The sequence below is a fragment of the Periplaneta americana genome, chromosome 11 (assembly GCF_040183065.1).
Source record: "Periplaneta americana isolate PAMFEO1 chromosome 11, P.americana_PAMFEO1_priV1, whole genome shotgun sequence".
In the NCBI taxonomy this organism is placed as follows: Eukaryota; Metazoa; Arthropoda; class Insecta; order Blattodea; family Blattidae; genus Periplaneta; species Periplaneta americana.
In genome coordinates, this window is record NC_091127.1 from 104,921,128 (window position 1) to 104,941,730 (window position 20,603).

The window sequence follows — 20,603 nt, forward strand, 5'->3', positions numbered from 1 at the left end:
AAGGAAACTGTGGAGGCTACTGAATTGTTACATCAGCTAGAAAAATTTGACACCTTATTTTATTTGGTTTATTTAGACGATATTCTTGCTCTTGCAAATTCGTTATCGGAAGCACTTCAGTCTTAAAAAATGGATGTTAGTAAATGTTCGTCCCCCATTAATGCAATGATAGAAAACTTTTCAAAGCTCCGAAACGAAGAAAAATTCGAAGAATTTTATTCCAGTGCTGTTTGTATGACAAAAGTTTCCAGAATCAGTGTCTCTGCACATGAAAAAAGAAATTATCGACTACCTCAGTCTCTTGTAACAGACTATTTCGTAATTGATGATGGTGGCGCTAAGCTGAAGAGTTCCGATTCAGAGCAACAAGATAAGGTTTTGCTGAGAGCAAGTTTATATGATATACTTGATAATGCCATATCACAAATGAAAATACGGTTTGAAGAAAATTCTGTTTTCTGTGAAGCAGTATCAGTTTGTGATCCAAAGTCTTCTGATTTCATGAACTTCAAGATGCTGTGAGAACTGGCTGACTAGTATGGATCTTCAAATTGTGTGTTAAACATAAACAAGGAATTTCTAGAGAGACAGGATTCCCTAGTGAAAGGAATGAATATTAAATCAAAAGATGCGTGTTACCTATATTCTAAACTACACAACATAAGCATGGGTTTGGCATTCCAGTTTTACAAATTATAGGCATACTGATCTGTCCCATCATAACTGCATCTGCAGAAAGGACATTTTCTGGATCACGACGAATAAAAACTTACACCAGGACAACCATGTCAAGCACAAGGGTTTGTAATCTAGCAATTTTGTCAGGTACTTTATAAATCCTGCATATGTGACCCACCCAAAATAATTAGTGTGGCTACGCCACTGCAGGTACTCAAAGTTTCTTTCACTCAGGAAAGCATGTTTTTGGCTAAAAAAAAATGCAAGTTGAGTGCCTATAATGTAAATGTTACTTATAAACTGTAAATGTTTAACTATGAAGAATGAGAAATAAAGAAATTACCAACTTAATACCTTTCACAAAATTTTCATTTCAAGGGTCTGTGAATAACTTCATTTTGTTGAATCAGATGAATTACACAGATTGATTGTCTGTTGCAGCTCAGTCATTCCCTACTCCAATGGAAGAGCCCAAGAAGGTGCTCCGGGCGCAGTACTTGGGCTCGACCCAGGTGACTCGTGCAACAGGAATGGACATCCTCAATGACGCAATTGAGAGGCTCGTCTCCACTGTGCCTACAGAGAAATGGCGCTCCGTCAACGTGGCTGTGGCTCCCTCCATGATCTCCATACTGAACCCCTCGGTTTGTACTTTCATTTCTTCCAGAATAATTTTGATGTTTAAATCCCTCCATTTAAGAAACTTGAAGAAATTCTTAATAGTAGGGCTACAATAAAAAGATTCTTAAGTAAATCACCTACTTATTAATTCTTATTTTGAAGAGATGAAGATATAATGATTGTTATGATGATTACAATGATTACGATGACGATGATGACTATGACTATGACTAGACCGAAGATTTGCATGAAAATGCATGTTTTTATTGATATGTACCAAGAAACTAGTTTGATTAATTAAAATATGTCTCAGTGAAACATACAGCAGAGTCTGTATAGGTCAGTTTCTACCTTATGTTTCTCCAATTCACTGCAGGCTAAAGCAAGGAGATGCACTATCACCTTTACTTTTTAACTTTACTCTAGAATATGCTATTAGGAAACTCCAGGATAACAGGCAGGGTTTGGAATTGAATGGGTTACATCTGCTGCTTGTCTATGCAGATGACGTGAATATATTAGGAGAAAATCCAAAAACTATTAGGGAAAACACGGGAATTTTACTTGAAGCCAGTAAAGAGATAGTTTTGGAAGTAAATCCCGAAAAAACAAAGTATATGATTATGTCTCATGATCAGAACATGGAATATAAAAATTGGAAATTTATTCTTTGAAAAGGTGGAAAATTTCAAATATCTTGGAGCAATAGTAACAAATATAAATGACACTCGGGAGGAAATTAAATGCAAAATAAATATGGGAAATGCCTGTTATTATTCGGTTGAGAAGCTTTTGTCATCCAATCTGCTTTCAAAAAATCTGAAAGAATTTATAAAACAGCTTTTATATTACCGGTTCTGTATGGTTTTGAAACTGAGTCTCTCACTTTGAGAGAAGAACAGAGGCTAAGGATGTTCGAAAATAAGGTGCTTAGGAAAATATTTGGGGCTAAGAGAGATAAACTTATGGAGAATGGAGTAAGTTACACAATGTAGAACTGCACGCATTGTAGTCTTCACTTGACATAATTAGGAATATTAAATTCAGTCTTTGAGATGGATGGGATATGCAGCACGTATGGGCAAATCCAGAAATGCAAATAGAGTGTTAGTCGGGAGGCCGGAGGGAAAAAGACTTTTGGTGAGGGCGAGACGTAGATGGGAGGATAATATTAAAATGGATTTGAGGGAGTTGGGATATGATAGTAGAGACTGGATTAATCTTACTCAGGATATGGATCAATGGCGGGCTTATGTGAGGGTGGCAATGAACTTCCAGGTTTCTAAACTTACTAAGATATAGAAATATTAATTGTTATTTCCTTTAAGTTCTCTTTCAGATTATCTTTTTAATGAACACATAATTACTTGTACAAAAGAATATTATTTTAAATCTGGAAACATATTATTTGTTTTTATTATAAATTAATTTTAATGCAAATACATATTTAAATAATAATTTTATAATTTTAGATTGTAGCTTTCATGGCTGGTGTCAATAGATAATGGATCCTTTGGGCTGAATTATAGGAGTGGGACATGTTTTACTGTTGTCATTGTGGTCTGTTCATGGGGTCCAATGTTCTGGTTGAGCTGTGGTGGGTGAATAGGTTTCGCGTGTGAATGTAGGGTAAGAATCTGTAATCTTTATACAAGTAATATTTTAAAAGTTTTATCATTTTGTCTTGATGAACGGATATTCATTGTTTCATGTTTTTTAACTTGTCTGTAAAAGTTTTGAATTTGACACGATATTCGTTTATTAATTGGTTTATAATTTTATAATTTGTGATTTATTTAATGAATCTTTCATTTTCTATCTGATTAATATACAGATATCATAAAATTGGAAATTTTTTTACACAAACTGATAGTATTAAAAAGTAAATAGATTATGCTATTTATTTGCTTCAAAAGAACAGTAAAATTAAGTTTGCCATTCATATATTTTTTTTTTTACTGGACGTGACATGTTTTATTTTATGCTAGTGAATTTTTTGAAAATCAAATAACTGCCTTCACTCATTTCTGTGAAGCCCATTCTGACATTTATGACGTGTTCCATTGGCTGCGTTTTACAGGAAGAAAACAAGCTGGTGGCAGAGTGCCGTGTCAGGTATCTCTCCTTCCTGGGAATCGGACGGAATGTGAAGCAGTGCGGCTTCATCATGCACACTGCACAAGACCTTTTCATTGCACACGTGTTTCACTGCGAGCCCTCTTCTGGGGCCCTCTGCAAAACTGTTGAAGCTGCCTGCAAGGTAAGATACTTCCATGTTCTCACTTAGTGAAGTCTTTGATTTCCTCTGTGCTGGATGTCTGTTAGTATTTATTTCAGCTTTAATCAGAAGTATGCAAAAGAAAACTGGTTTCAGACAACGAATAAATTATCGCTATATTACTGCATAGTAGTTTCTCTAGTGGCCGCCTCAACAATACAAACACACAAATATCTTTTTTTTTTACTACTTTATGTAAAGTGCAAATTGATGTAGTAATGATATAATTATGAAATGATTTTCTTTACACCTTTTGACATCGAAAATGTTTGCTCTCCTGTAGCGTGAATTTAAATGTTGTTCGGGTTAATGCGAGATTCACACGGTGAAATATTAAGCATCGTGGTCTGAGGATGAAAACAAATCATAGCAGCAATGTATGTGTATGTCACAAAATGACATACTCCCTACAAGCCTCTATGACTTGGTGATAGAGCTCTTTCTTCTCGTTACAAAGACTGAATCTGTCTATGTAAAACGCATGCGTGTAAACACACAATGGTTCCCGAGCTATTCTGAGGTGAGACTTAGTCTCTGAACAGCAACCGATTTTCGTGTCAAAGGGTGAACATACAGAGTGTTTCAAGGTTTAATGTTTAGGAATCGAAGGATATGTTCATTGGATCATTCTACATCGATCACTGTAACATATATACAAGGTGGGCCAATGAAATAGGCGATTTTAAACCTCGGCTTTTTACGGCTAAGCTCAGTTAAGTTCAGCTGCAAACATTCTCGTTGTGTGAAGAAATGTATGCCATTTAGTCAAGATGAAGAACTGAAGTGGTGCATAATGTGTGTATATGCCAATTAGGCTTATTAAAAAATGGCGATAGTTTCATGACTGACACGCTTGTTTTGGCATTACAGTATCCATCATAATGATCCTGTGCTATCTACGCATGCTATCAAAATTTGGGTGAAAAAATTCGAAGAGATGCGTTCTGATCTAAAGAGGAAGCTTACAGAGAGCAACATGGAAAAAGTTAATGTTTGGATGGGATTAATGCACAATGCAATTATTGGTCCATTTTTCTTCTTGGAGAAAACTGTGACTGGGCACAGTTACCTTCATATGCTAGAACCAATCCAAATTTTGTTACAATTGAGACAATGCATCAGGTTAGCAATTGATTGCTTAATGCCTCAAATGTTGCAAAACACATGGAGGGAATTGGAATATCGTTTGGACATTTACAGAGCAACAAGAAGTGCTCACATTCAGATATACTGAACTGACATAAAACTTGGAGAGTTTTATATAACATTAAAACAAATTTTCAGTTAATTACTCTCATGGTTAAGTCAGGTTTTTCTTTAATTTCTTGATACCTCTAGCTCGGACACGATGTATTATGCTTACTTCAGAATAAGAATCAATTTGATCTCATTTTAGCTATATGTTGAGTGAATTTAGAATTGCAAATATATGGTGTTTTCTTTCACAGCTACGGTACCAGAAGTGCTTGGATGCACATCCACAAGGACTGGGGCGCAACCAAAACAATGTCCAGACTCCTGGTGGTGGAGCCAAGGGATTCGGAGCAACCCTCAAGTCTTTGGTTGGGTCCCTTACTGGCCGTGGTAGCAACCGGCAGTTCAAGGGATCAAGTGAGTCCTGAGACGAGGCTCTCTCTCTGCAGGTACTCCATTGTTACCCTACCACTACACACGGTATCACTAATGCGTTATTATTTTCTGTACTCTTCTCATATATTAAAATCTATTATAGTGATAAAATATGGGTGTGATTTTTACGTAGGCCACCTATTAACGATATACATGAAATGTGTTAAAACTTAATTCTATGCATGGAAAATGCAAATCCCTTAATGAAAGTCCAAAATTAAGTGAAATATATCGGCGAATTTTCGCGAAATTTATATAAATTCACGAAATCATTTCATAATCACGAATCGCGATATTTGCAACAAAAAAACAGGTTTCATGGAGAATTCGTATGGAATGACTCTTTCTTCCAAATAAGAAGTGAAAATTTTCTTCGTTATAATTTCATTATAATTCGTTGAAATTTTAATTTTGTCCTTTAACTATGCAGACATTTGATCTGAACAAATGTAACCTTTTAAAATTCCGTAGCAGAACGAAAAGTTACATTTGTTCGGGTCATATTTCTGCACATTTAAAGAACGAAACTAAAATTATTTCATCATGTATTGTCATAATACACTGATCTCTTTAATTGACTGAGCGTATTGGAATTTAAATCAATGGCTTTCTCAAAACACACTATGAAATATTTCATATAAAACAATTTTTTCTCGAAGAGGAAGCAAAAACAAGCAAAATTGTATTAAACTTTTTTGTTTGAAATATTCCAAAGAATAATCCCTTGAAATTAATGACATTACGTACAGTTCACCCTGTATATTATGTTATGTGTATTATTCAGGCTTGTGTGGAGAGAAGTAGTTACTTGTTTAAAAAGATTATAGTAAAGAGTAACAAAACTTTTTGTGTAAATAAATAACTGCACAATGAAGCAGTTCATATAGATGGAATGTTAACTTTATGAAGGTTAATTCTCTTTGCTGTTTATAATATGTAGTTTCTTTCTGTTCGTTGAATGTGCCATAGAATTCCTTAAATAGGTAAAAGTTAAAGACAAACATGAATTCTAGTAAGACTGAAATTGAGATGGAGAGAGACTGTGTTAGCACAGGGCACATTTTCTTGGTTTCCCATAGATTCCAATCGACCCTATCACTACTGCAGAATGTAACAAGAAGCTATCACATCATACTATATTCTGGAGGGAATTCTGTACTTCAGTATTCTTCTCAACTGGTGGTATACATATTGATATTGGAATGTCACCAACAAGTTGTACTTAAAGTAGTCTAAAGAACGAATAAATAAATAGACAGGCAGGTAGTTAGGTAGATTTTAATTGGGTATTCTATACTTGTATATTCAAATATTTAAGCCTCCAAATATTGGGATTTTTTGTTGGTCCGTGGTTCCTTGTAATCATATCTATTCGTATCACTTAAACTTTTTTATTCTCCGGGTCATTCCATATCAAATCAACAAGGCGCTCAACCCAAGCGACTCAGATTTCTTTCAAATTTTGAGGGTTTGTTTTACCTGCCGCTCTAACTAAAACTGCCGAGTTTCATACGTCCTGTGCTTTTCGTTTTCTGTCAGTGGCGTTTCGAACACGAAGAAAAATCCTATTTTTGTAAGCATGCCGCTTCAATTAAAATTATATATCTAAACAACGTCTCCAGATAAATTTACAAAAATTGGGTGATATATTCTTAATATGTGATAGTTTTTATTGCTTATATTGTTTTCTGCATGTATTCAATTACACTAAAAGAAACATGGTGAAACAATTTTCATATATTCATATTTAAAAATGCGGGGGTTCTATTTTAAGGAAAAAAATATATAGTACGGCTCAATTAGTGATATAATGAACTGATAAGTTTCAACTTGGAATCATCATAGGTTGCAAAGATAAAAATTATTATGTCACTGCAAGCTTAAGCTAATGGATTTTGTTTCACATTCTGATAAGGACACAAACACAGACAGTATAGTTCCACTAACTCCAGCTAGAATACAATTTCTTGGTCAGGGTTAGAATTTTTAAACACTGCATATAATTAATTTCTGCTCATGTGATTTACTCCCTGATTCTTTAATCACAACAAATATTTCTTACCAGGCAACATTCTGCTTATCTCGTCAGAACAACAGAAGTCTTCAACTTTACCGGCAACAGCCGCGAGCAAGGGTTTTCCAGGTTTCGGATTTGGTGAACACAAAATTCCCTTTCCCTTTGCCAGGACTTTTGCTTTCCGAATTATGTATTCGAAAGCTGAAAGAAACTCTTTTTTTATATTATTTACGCTCCAGCTTTTAGGTAGTAGTGTTAAAATGGTGATTTTCTCACTTTTACCTGAATTTTGAAAATTTTCCTGCAACTGAGACAAAATTTCAGAATCAGAATGGTCCTGGTTCCTCGGCATCTTTAATATCGAAGACTTTATCTTTTACAATATTTTCAAATTTCTGTCTCTTATATTTCTCTTGTTGTAGACTTTCTTGTTTAATAAGGAATACACCTTGGTCAAAAAGACTTGTATTTAATGAACTTACATTTGCTGTAGAGTCGGCGTATTCTTCATTAGTAGGGTCATTATGAGGATTCTGCGTAATAGCATCATCTTATATTTTTATTTCTTTGTGACACATAGCGCACACCTTTTGTTCCTGTTTTAAATCAGGAAATACATTAAGCATCCACGATATAACACTTCTTAAATTTTTCCTCTAATTACAATGCCCTGATTTCTCGAAGGGATTGCAGCAAACATAGGCCTATAACTTAAAACGCGACTCCATTACATCGCACAAAACTACCACATACTACAAAAACTAACGACACTGCACTTGAAACAGATTGCACGTTTTGTATAAATTGAAGACAGTATAAACTGCCACTCATGACGGCCTGACAGATTGATGACGCAGCTTATCAGACAAGTACGAACTCGTGCGCATGCAGTGTTGGTGTAAGACGGGTTTAAGTGCTACAAACCAATACATTGATATATTTTTTTACTGATATACCGTACCTGAAACGTTTCCAAAATGAAACTTACACCAAGGGGAGAATACTCTTACCTCTATAACATACATTTTTCGCGAAATAATTTATGTCCCGCATTTATATATATTCAATGTTAAAATGTGTTTCACTGACTATTCAATAAAGAATTCATTACTTTGATGCAAACCTATTTTTATTGAAACGTATGATCCATTAGCTTCGAAATAAGCCAAGTTTAAGATTCTACCTCAATTAGAAGAGAAGCTATGAATTATTTTCGTTGACATAGTATGCGACATTTTTACATTTTGTCTCGTATTGACAGAATTGCTATACGGATATTGTGCATTATGGAGGGCTAAAATTTTACATAATTAATTAACTTAAGGTTCTTTAGCATCCCACCAAATTTAATGAAAATCTGAGGTGGTCGGGTTGAAAAGTTCACTTTTTTGTGTTGATTTGACATTGAATGGCCCCTCCATAAATCATTGTGTGATGTCAAAAAATAGTCAGTCTAAAATTTGGTAAATGACAAAAGAAATTATGTACGGTATGATCATTTAAAGTAACTTTCAAGTGAAGTTTTTAGGTGCATTATGTAATAATTATTTTAAAAGCCTCAGGTTTGTGTGTTTGACAAATACTGTCGTATCATGTTGTGTAACACTCAAGGATATTTTATCAAGTTGACAACTGTGAGAGTTAGCAAGACCTGAATGTAACTTAATTATTCATCAGTGACAGCTTTTGAATAGGCTGAAGGTTTATGCGGACACAAATTATTTTGAAAACATAGCGACGTTAATTTGTTGATATAATATCTATGCCTGTATCTATTTTTGTCAGCTACACTTATATTAGTGCACAAACAATAGACTGCGTTCTAACTTTCTCAACATTCCATTATTGGTAATGTTTGCTTAGTCAGTTGCTCGTGCAGCTCAGTCATAAACGTTCTTGATGTTTTCAGCGAGTTTTCTATATCTATGAGTGTGCAGCTGAAAATAGCCATAGTTAGCACTGATATAGATAAATACTGCAGTATCACTGTACCGGTAACCATAATCTAAAGTAAATTTTTAAGCATCTCATTGTGAGTCATATGTACGAGTTGTTGCACTGTGATGTATTGGTAGGATTAATGTTATGTTCATTATATGTTTTTGTAATTGATAATATTCGTATGATTTCGATGGTCAGGTTACTTTAAAATCTTTTTTCGTTTCATTTCATGGAGAAGAAGTTGAAAGTAATGTCTCAAAAAGCCGACACCATACTTGTATGTTGTCAGCTAACTGAAACTACCAAATTTTTATATTAACCTCAAGCGAAGAACATTTGAATCAGGGATTGCAGAAACAGCACATGTCACTATTTGTGGCGAAATAAGTTTATTCGACTTTCATGGACTGTTGATATAGGGCTATCATTCCATGCAGAAACCACATATGTCAGTATAGACGTCTCACATTAGGAGACTTGTGAAATCCTGGAAGCACACAGAAACAACTCATGTCAAACACATGTGCTGACATATTGGTTCTGATTCCAGACGGCAGACATTTACGACACAAGGATACAAAAATTGATCCCACTGAATGACAAATGTCTCAATTCTGGTGGGGAATACGTTGAAAAATAACTCAACAATTGCTATAGCTGTTCCAATAAAACTTTCCATAAAATTTTGTCTCTTTCTGTAAACAGCCCTCGTAATTGCACTCGAGTGGCCAACATTTGTGTAAGCACTTCTTTTGATATTATTAAAATGATGGAAGAAAAAGATTAATTTTTTTATCTGCCGCCATGAGAATATTTGCTTGTAAGTACAAAGGAGAATACCATATTTACATTCTTCATTGGCATATCCAGACAAAATCGTGCCAATTCAAAGAGAGAAGCTTGACGATATAAGCAAACTAATGCGTTATATACCACATGAATATCAAGAATTTTACAATAGTATTCTTCAGTGACCTATTGTGGAAAAATAAGTTCATTTATATGCTGCACTTATGTATTAGGTACAGAGTAGGCCTATGCACATATTATATCCCTAATCTGACAAATAAATTTTAGTTGAACTGAAATTATTATACTATAGTTTTGATTCCTTGCAGAAACAGCACATGTCAGGCTAATATGTATTGATTTATTTCATTAACAATTCCTTAGATTCCAATAAATTTGGTATAAAGCGACACATCTATTAGACTTTTGTCTGAAGAAGCCAATACTATAACCAATGATGTGGTCTACCACCAGTAATACGTTTTTGTGTCTACTGAAAAATTTAGTTTTCATGACATGTGCTGTTTCTGCAATCCCAGATTAATTTTAAGTGGTTGAAAGCATGAATTTAATTAAAAGTATAAATTCGGTTTTAAAAAAATGTTGTAATTCATACTTGAATTCCGGATGGGGAAGATTTGAGGAAGGAAAGGCACTGAAAATGGAAAATTTGTTGCAGGAGCTGTGGCCGCTGCCTGCGGAGCGAGAGGTGATCAGGCATCGTCACCTGCAGTCGCCACTGACACTCAAGTACTTCAACACAAGCAACAGTAGCAGCACCTTAAGGTCGCTCCTCTCACCCACGCTGGACAGTCGACGGGTGGCACCCCTTCGCTGGGACTAGGGTGGCCTCGGTGGATGTAGTTGCAGTACCTTCCCTATCCACCCCCATGAGAGAGAGAGAGAAAAAATAGACCCGTTCTTGTGGAACAGAAGTACAATAAAGAGCAGCTAGAAGGTTATAGACTGACAATAGGAACACACAAGTTATTTTATCCATGGTAAAGACATGGAATGGACATTGAAGTAAAGAAATAGTAGAAGAAAAAGAGAATGAGGAAAACGTAAAATCAGTGTGTAAATTAATCTACATGCCTGCACTCTCTTCTTTCATTGAATGTACCTAGTTTAGATGCCGAATGAATATGCCTTGTTTACTGACATATACTCTACATTCCTTGTTTTTGAAGGGAGAGAGAGAGAGCAGATTTTTTTCTTTCTTAGAAATTTCTGCTATAGTTTCAAAATGAAGCAAATTTAAAATAAGTATATAAAGATAATGTGATGGAGGGACGAGCAGTCGAATGGGAGCAACTTACTGTTATTTATAAATATCTTTTAAAAATTGTAGTAAAAAACAGAATAGCGAGTGTGTAGTATATGTGAGTGACTTGGTAACTGCTTAACATTCAGACGAATGGAACAGAAGCGAGATGTGACAAGTCAGCCATAAAAAGAAAAGAAATATGAGGAGCGGAAAATGAATAGAATCTCATACTATAGAACACAAAGAATATAATATATTGTGGTACATCAAAGATAAGATCTGTATTATCTGCATTGGATATATCATGATTATATAATGTATGTAATAAAGTGTACAATTTCTGAAAAAATATTACTTAAAAAAAAATAGGCTTCAGATTCTATTAATTTCAGTCGCTGGAATGATAAACAAAAAAGTCATTAATATATGTGTGTGTGGAAGTGTTACCAATACGATATTCTTCAGCATTTTTTAAAATAAATTATATATTTTATATTTATTTGCTGTGGTAGGAACTAGTGTTTATAATTAGGAAAAAAGTTATTCAAATAAAAACAGCACTGGATAAAAGTATGTGATTCTGTAAAATAAAAAAAAAATTGCAGGACGTTTCTAAGAAAGTCTTCACACTTGTGGTCTACAATTGTGAATTTAACATAAAAGATGTGGTAGAGACGACACCAAAGCTGAAGGTGGAAGATGACATCTTCCCCTTACAAAATGAGAGACAATTGAAGAAGAACCAAGTTTTGCAGAAAAATAATTTAAGAAACTGTAACATATGTGTGTGCGTGTGCATGCATGTGTAAAGTACCAAATTAATTAGATGTATAATATTTAATTGTCGGTGTGAGGGTGCCATACTCTTCCTATCATAGAGTGTTGCAGAAGTTATCCCCCCCTTTTTATTATTTCCACTTTCTTTCACGCTGTATTGCTTGCTGATGCAGTGATAATACCATTTATCATTCGTGTCTGATTACACGTTGAGTTGCACAGAAAGAGTTTTGAACTGTTGTTCTGTATGTAAGGTATGTTAACACTTAAAAAAAAGACTGCAGTATTTTAGGGACTGAATGTGGTACGGCCACCATTATATAAAAAAAAATCAAAGGTGTGACAAGGATAAGAAAATTCTTCCAAGTGATTGGAAAAAGATAGACATAATGAGTTTAAAAATGTTTTTGTGAAAATTGATACGATAATTTTGTCTCTTAATGGACCAGCAATGGCAATTAAGAAATGACAAAATACATTTAGATAACATCGCATTTTGTATTGCTTGAATGGTCCAGGAAGTTGACGAAATATGACAGAAACTGTTCTTTTTGGCAACAGTGAAGAACATCTTACACTGCAGCAATGGAAGCTGTTAAGTGGTTATGTTTATAACACTGCACATGTACATTTGTAAAGCTTTCCCCCTCAATAGTACCACTTCGCAAGTTGAGTGATAGTCCTTCATTCTGCTGACGGCCAGTCGTTAGTAATCTAGAACGAGATTTGAGGGCTGGACACGACCTCTTTGACCATTACCTCAAAAGCATGACGGAACAATCAATGGAGAAATTACTTGGAGCCGTTAGCAAATAATCGTAGTTTTCTGCCATAAAAAAGTAAAATAGTGTCATTTCACTATGCAGGAATTTATGTGGGTCTGTCTTTACTCTTATTGTATAAAGAAGGAATCAAAAAAAGAGAGAAAAAAATGGAAGAACACAGTTGTTGTAAATTTGAATTTTTTAAAAGAACAATTAATTTCTGTATTACTTGTCCATGATATTCACTCACTCACTCTCTCACTCACTCTTACTCCCAAAGCACGTTGCTATAGCTATGTAAAAGTAGGTTTCAATAAAAAAAGAAGCTATATACCTGTACATAGAGTTATATACCAATTGTATAATGTAATGTCTCTGTAACTTGAGTGTTACTAAGTTAGTAAAGAAAAAAATACATTTAAATAAACAAAAAAAATACAAGCGTCTGCCTGCACAAATCTCTGCAGCTTCTTTCCAGCAGCAAGCTTGTGGCAACGGAATCGTGATTATACAATTTTTTTTAATTCTTTTTTTTTTCAGCACTGGGATAAGTGCGGTTGGGATGTAGCATCACCAAGATACGGGACAGTGTGGGAAACAATAAAACATTAATACTACAAGTATTTGTCATTTCTCGTAGTAAATGTAGAGATATAGTATTGTTATTTATTTAAAAAAATGCTTTTAAAAGAAAAAATATGTTTGAAGATAAAAATTGGAACATAATATAGTAGTTGAAGTGTAAACACTCTACAAACACGATCACGTTGCTATTCAATCTACTGTACTACGTAACTCTTGTGCTTTTCTCCCTTGTCCTGGGCGACAAGTTTGTGATGTGCAGGGAGTAGCATGTGCAACTGCTGCAACTCGATCATAGATTTCATTCCATAGATCCTATACAGAACTTTTTCTCCAGGGTATTGAGTTCATCACAATGAAAGATTTTTAACATAAATAAAAGAGATGTCATAAGGGATTCAGCACCTAAAGTGGGTTAAGACAAGTTTCATGTAATTATAGTCTGATTTCCTCCTTGCTTCTGAGTACAGTCTTTTTGTTTCCTTAACTACTGGTACCTAGTTAAAAACTCGGTGTTACAATAAATGCTCAAAATGGTCATCCAGGAACATCTCGCCATACAACTCCTTATTCACTCAAAGATTCCAGATGTCTGTTGGATTCACTAGCAGCTTTGTGCCCATGTTAACCAATCATTTCATTATCAGTTACACATCAGATTTATTGGTACTAAATGCTAAGAATGTCACCGAGTATACTAGGGTACATGTGGTGGCAGTTGGGAGGATTTCTAGGCTTGATTCACAAGTACCTGAAGTCTAACAATAGGCTAATAAGTCTCATGGACTGCAACATGTATCTTGTAAACCATTTGCTGATATGTATCTGATGGTTATGACCATTAACAAAATACAAGGCTACTACAAAAGAATCATTCGTTTTCAAACCGCTTATATTTTCCAAAGTATTACTCATTCAACAATGAGTGATACATAAAAAGAACCGTACACGCAACACATTTATTCCCACACTCTACAAATATTCTATATGTGCCCCTCGGGTGACACGACATACATCCAGGTGGTAGTCCAGTTCGTTCCACACATTGTGTAGCATTGTCCTGACAATGGCCATTACTGCATTATTGATGTGCTTCCTGAGCTGTGTTTGTGGCAGTGGAGGTACGTAGACGCGGTCCTTAATGCACCCCCAAAGGTAGAAGTCACATGGCGTTAGGTCTGGTGACCTGGGGGGCCAAGGGAACAGAGGTTGGTCATCTGCACCAACACGCTCTTGAATTGCCGATACCACCGCAAAATGCTCTGTTTACATGGCTGTTCGTGTCCATATTCTCGTCTCAATGTGGGTTGTACTGTTATAACAGACATACATCTCGCATATTCCAACACACAAAAACTCTTTTCTTGTTTTGTCACCATTTTGTGCAGGCACTACACTCGTGCTGCCAACTGGTGTACACAATGCAAACCAGGTGTTTCCGGTTCTTTTGATGTATCACTCATTGTTGTACGAGTAAAACTTTGGAGAATATAGCAGTTTGAAAACGAATGATTCTTTTGTAGTAGCCCTGTATTGTCTTTATGTTATTTTGATACCGTTAATGGTCTTAACTGTCACATGTCAATGCGCAGTTTACAAAATTCAGTCCATGCGACTCATTAACTTATTTTTTAGATTTCGGAGACTTGTGAATCAGACCTGGAAATCTGCAAGAGACACGACATCTATTCTAGTATACTCTCAACTTTTAGTGTCTATGAATCTAATGTCTAAATTTATCACCAATTGGTGTGAAATAAACAATTGCTTATAAACTGTTAATGTATCTTGTGAAAGATTTTAGTACTTACAGACATTTGTTCCAATTGCTTTGTATTCCAAAGTCCATAAATTGGATGCATGTCTGCTGTCTTCTGATTTGAGTAAGGCTTCATTATAATTAATAATAAGCATCAATTGTAAAGCTCTTATTAAGAGAATCAACAGGAATCATTCAAAGACCACTACCAGGTCTTGTTTAACCTTCCATTGGTCACATGTGTATCAGATTGATACAAGCTTCCTTTTTTCTACCGCCAATTTTTAAATTTCAATTGTTGCGACTTTCCCATTACAATGCCTTCCCATATTCAGAATAATACTAGTCAGTGTCGCTCAACTGCTTTAGCCGTTAGGCTGTGTGACTGCACGCGTCTTGTATCAGATTGATACATTGCAACATATAGTGTAACTGGACCAGAGGCAAGTGTATAATTTAGAAGATCCAGGCGATTTAAAAGTTTTCCTAAATTTAATCTATGATAACAATGTAGAGGACGAAAATCCCGCACTAAAAGAGGATTTTCAAGATGAAGGTGATACAGATGCGGATGATGAGCCAGAAGAAGGAAGGATGGGTAATTCTGATTCTGAGGTGAGTGGAATTGATGAAGAACCTGATGTGAACAATAACTTGCTGAGGAAACCGGACCAACTATGAGAGAAAAAAATTCCACTCCATCTGCAAAACGGCGTCTCTGCATCCTGTGTCACACGTCTTGGAAGACAAGGCTAATTAAGACCATTTGCAAGAATTGTAAACGATGTATCTGTGGCAATCATACAGCTGCCAAGATAAAGAAGATTCCTTGAGTGTTGACTGATAATGTAATGGACAGTATAATACTGACATACCGATATTTTATGTTTCTCTGAGTAAGCTAAACTTTACTTTTGTGTTTATTCTTTATTTAGTAGTTTGTATTATTTTTATTATTTCTGAATATTTGTCTCAAGTTTTAGAATAAAACTGGTACCAGTAATGAAAGTTATGTGGTGATTATTTTATTGTGCAATCTATTTACAGTTATACTTTATATTTTGAAAATAAATAATAAATTAATGATAAAAAGAATATTGCAGTCACTAAAATATGTATACGACACACTTTCTCAGATTCTTTGTATCATTTTGATACATTGTGACCAATGCTATTACTCATGTTCATGTATTTTGATGTGAACTTTTCAGATATTAAATAAAAGATAACAATATAAATATTAATAAATATATTTATTACCAAGTGAAAATAAACATATTAAAGTGTACGAGGCACGTCCATAAAGTAAATTTCCCACTCATCCCACAGCTAGCAAACCATATGTTGCGCGAAACGACTGCATGTACGTGATAGAGTAATGTCCTGGCATGGCACATGCCCTAGTGGAACTTCCCGAGTGCTCTCAGTAGCTTCGTTGCATTGGTTGAAGATGGACGCTCCTATTCCAGCTCCTGCTGTGTGTGAAGTGCGATCAGTGATAAAGTTTTTGAATGCACAGGGCATAGCGCCGATTGAAATTTATCGTCATCTGTGCCAGGTCTATGGGCCTAATGTCATGAGCAAGCAGATGGTGCATTGCTGGTGTAGACAATTTTCAGCAGGATGCCAAAATGTGCATGACGAGGAGCGCAGTGGGAGGCCAGTCATTATCACAGACAACCTTGTGGAGCAATGCACTATCTGCTTGCTCATGATATTAGGCCCATAGACCTGGCACAGCTGACGATAAATTTCAATCGGCGCTATCCCTGTGCATTCAAAAACTTTATCACTGATCGCACTTCATATGCGGCAGGAGCTGGAATAGGAGCGTCCATCTTCAACCAATGCAACGAAGCTACTGCTAGTGCATGCACCATGCCAGGACATTACTCTATCACGTGCATGCAGTTGCTTCGAGCAACATAATATGATTTGCTAGCTGTGGGACAAGTGGGAATGTTACTTTATGGGCGCACCTCATATAACAAAAATAAATGTCAATAAATACCATAAATTTTATAGCCATTATTTTAGGCCAAAGTGAAATGTATCAATATGATACATTGCGACTGATTCGTATCATTACAATGTAGCGACCAATGGAAGGTTAAATGTCATAAGAGCATTGTTTGCACACTTGAATGGGACCAATAATGCTCACTCTGTGTATGCAAGTAATTGTTGCAACAGAAAAATTGTCTGTAACTTGGAAAAAAATTGGAGCTTTGTTTATATGCTCTTTCTTTATTATTTTAAAGTCCTGAATCCATCCCTGAAATAGTTTCAACATTGTTGCACTCTGTATAATATATTTGTATTATGTTAAATCCACTTCTAATAGTGTATAAGAACATATATCATTAATTCATTTTCACTCTGCTCTTGTGTATTCTGATCTATTATCACAAATTATTTCATTATAGTTACGATACAAATTATTTTATTCCTTATGAAGAGCATTCTTAAATAAATTAGGGCGAAAGTATTTGTATTGGATTTGGCTTGACCTACTTGCTATTGCACCTAAGTGGAGCATAGGCAGCATTAGCAGCCAACCTCTTCACTTCATTGCACGTTTTACCAATTTTCATGGATTCTTCTTCGACAGTTCTCCATGTCTTTCTTGGGCGACCACATCTCTTGCTCCTTGTGGATTCCAATCTAGTGCCGATCTTTCAACAGCTCTGTGTGACTTTACCAATGTATGACCAATCCATTGTCACTTTCCTTAATTTGTTCATTAATTGGTCCTTAGTTTGTTGGTTTCCATATGTCCTCGTTTTGATAATTTGTATTGGAGTATAAATCAGTTCTTTAATCGTCCTCTGTGGTCGAGTGATTAACATTAGATCCGAAGTTAATAAATTCAAACCTCATGGAGGACAATATATTAAAGGGCAATGAAAATTGTTAGCATTACTTTCTCCAGAAGGAAAGTAAAGTTCAGGGTTCCATGTCATAGATTTATGACATGTAAAATAACTCTGTGTCTGACTGAAATGGCAACTTGTATGCTATAATTTACTAACCATTTATCGTCCATATCAAAATTTGTCTCTGCTGCCCATCTTCATTATATTGTCGGGCATAGAATAATTTACACTGTTAGTGTAGCAGAGGCCAGGAATGTAATGTCTAGTAAACTTTATGTGAATGAGCTAGAAGTATCTATACAATACATTTCATATAAAAGAGTGGCAATGCTATATGTGGATGGGAAGTGCCAACTATAGTTCTCGAGTCTTCGGCATTTTCCTTATTGCAGACTAATAACAAAAAAGCATGTATTCTGGATTTCATATCAGTCGTGTTCAATAAGAATTCTCTCGAAGACAGAATTTAAATTTAAACATTTTTAATTTTGAAATAGTCATAATTGATTATTGTAGCTCTATTGCAGTATATGATTTCGCAAATTCCTTTCTTACCTCAATAAAGATTAATAAGCATTTGCACCAACAGAAAAGCTATTGGTCCAAAATTAAAAATTCTTATTTCATTTAAAAATTTAATACCCATGTTGGATCTGATAAGTTGTGTTGATTTATCTCAAATGTTTTTCACAAAAGACCGTCATAAACTTATCTGATTTTGATACACTAGCACAATATTTTTATTTCATTTCATGATAAATGTATAATGAACAGTTGTTACATTATAAACATTGAAAGACAATGGGTTACATAAAAAGCAAATCATGTTGAAAGTATAAAATCATACAAAGGAATGAAGATCATAAAACATTAAATGTATATACAAATTTTAAATTGTTAAAATTAAAATCTCTTAGTAGGTCCAATATGAAAATTATGTGAAATATACAGCATACATACATTTAATGTTTTATGATATTCATTCCTTTGTATGATTTTACACTTTCAATATGATTTGCTTTTTATGTAACTCATTGTCTTTCAATGCTTATAATGTAACAACTGTTCAATTTAAGGGTTAATGATAATCTGATGATGGTTTTTTAAAAAACCGAAAACGTTTATTATGAAATGAAATAAAAATATCGTGCTATTATATCAAAATCAGATAAGTTTATGATGGTCTTTTGTGAAAAATATTTGATAAATCGTTTCAAAATGTTTTTTATATAATTTCCATATAAAAGAAAGTGCTCATGTCTTTTATTTTCTAACCATATTCTTGAAGTAATGCTTATTTTGACATGTGAAGCAGCCATATCATTTTATAAAGTACCGTAGCTGTATTTTTAATTGAAAAATTGTGATGTTAATAATTAACTAAAGATATGGGGCTGTAGTAAATACACTATACTCGAGTTGCTGTGGTTGTACAAATGGTTCGAAGTGATAGACGGATGTATGTGTGAATGTGTGTGCGCGTGGATTATAGGCAATGTTAATTTAATATTGTTCATTTCTCTCCTCCAGTGTAATTCTAGTATATATTACGTGCAACATATATCTCTCTGTAATCACATACAATAATATAAAGATAACATAATCTTTCTTTAGCCGAATGTTGTACTTAATCATAAAAGTACTGTATCACATTTTCATAAGATATTTACATTTCGGTAATCAGTGTTGAATCATGTAATATCTTTGCTGCAAAACGATTTTAAAGATGGTTAAAAGGTAATTTATTGTAACTTTTGTTGTGTGTGATTATAGAAGGCTGTATGTTGTGTGTAATATTGGCAGCAATGTTAAAATTATTTAATACTTTTTTCTAAATGAAAACCAGCCCATAGAATATAGATGAACAACAAATTGGACCTTTCTGACAAGTTTGTGTTCTTGTGGATAAATTTACATAGGAAGTTTCTTTTTACAATGTTGCATATAATAAGCACTTGACTCCTGTACTTCATTCTTGCATGGTGATGTCTCAAGCTAGAAACATGCAACTAGTGACGTGTAACAGAGTTCAAGATTAATTATTTGAACAATAAATTTACTGTAATTTTATCTACTTCTTCATTGATTTTTAAAAAGTGATACCGCACAGCATTCATTCACATTGATGCATAAATATGTTATATGTTTGAAATAAAGATTTCAATATGAATATAATTTTATTTGGTTGGTTCAGTTTCCTGCTCACAATTTAGGGAATATATCTTACTCTTCTGTTTCATTATAAGTATGTAAGTACATGTGCTAAATTTATTATTTTTCTGTTGGTGCATTTTGTACATTCACATGAACTGCAAAATAAATTTAAAGTATTTTTAAATACTCCATACCGGTACCAGTATTCTAAAATTTAATTGATCTTGTAAGTAAAAATGAATACCGTATGCTGTCATATCACAATTTAAATATGTACCCTTCCAACTGACATTATTTACATGTAATATAACATTATTTTGCATCAAAGGAAAAACGCTAGTATTTTATTCTGGATTTCAACATTATCAACAGTGAGAGTAAATACTCATATTTGAAGAAATGTTTTATTTACCTTTAACATATCTTGGGAATAAGCTTGAGCTAATAATTTTATGAATATAATATATTATA

At 34.3% G+C, this 20,603-nt stretch overlaps 1 protein-coding gene across 4 annotated transcripts in view; it reads left to right on the forward strand.

The window, feature by feature from the left end:
- The window catches only part of LOC138709219 (protein Fe65 homolog), a 736,863-nt gene extending 716,815 nt beyond the window's left edge, over nt 1–20,048 (forward strand). For all 4 annotated transcript variants that reach the window (XM_069839821.1, XM_069839820.1, XM_069839823.1 and 1 more), the window contains 4 exons: nt 1,120–1,322; nt 3,380–3,559; nt 5,026–5,220; nt 10,633–20,048. In XM_069839821.1, the coding sequence (XP_069695922.1) occupies nt 1,120–1,322; nt 3,380–3,559; nt 5,026–5,199 (557 nt within the window). In that variant the 3' untranslated portion in view covers nt 5,200–5,220; nt 10,633–20,048. The remainder of the gene's footprint in view (nt 1–1,119; nt 1,323–3,379; nt 3,560–5,025; nt 5,221–10,632) is intronic.
- The last annotated feature ends 555 nt before the right edge of the window (nt 20,049–20,603 follow it).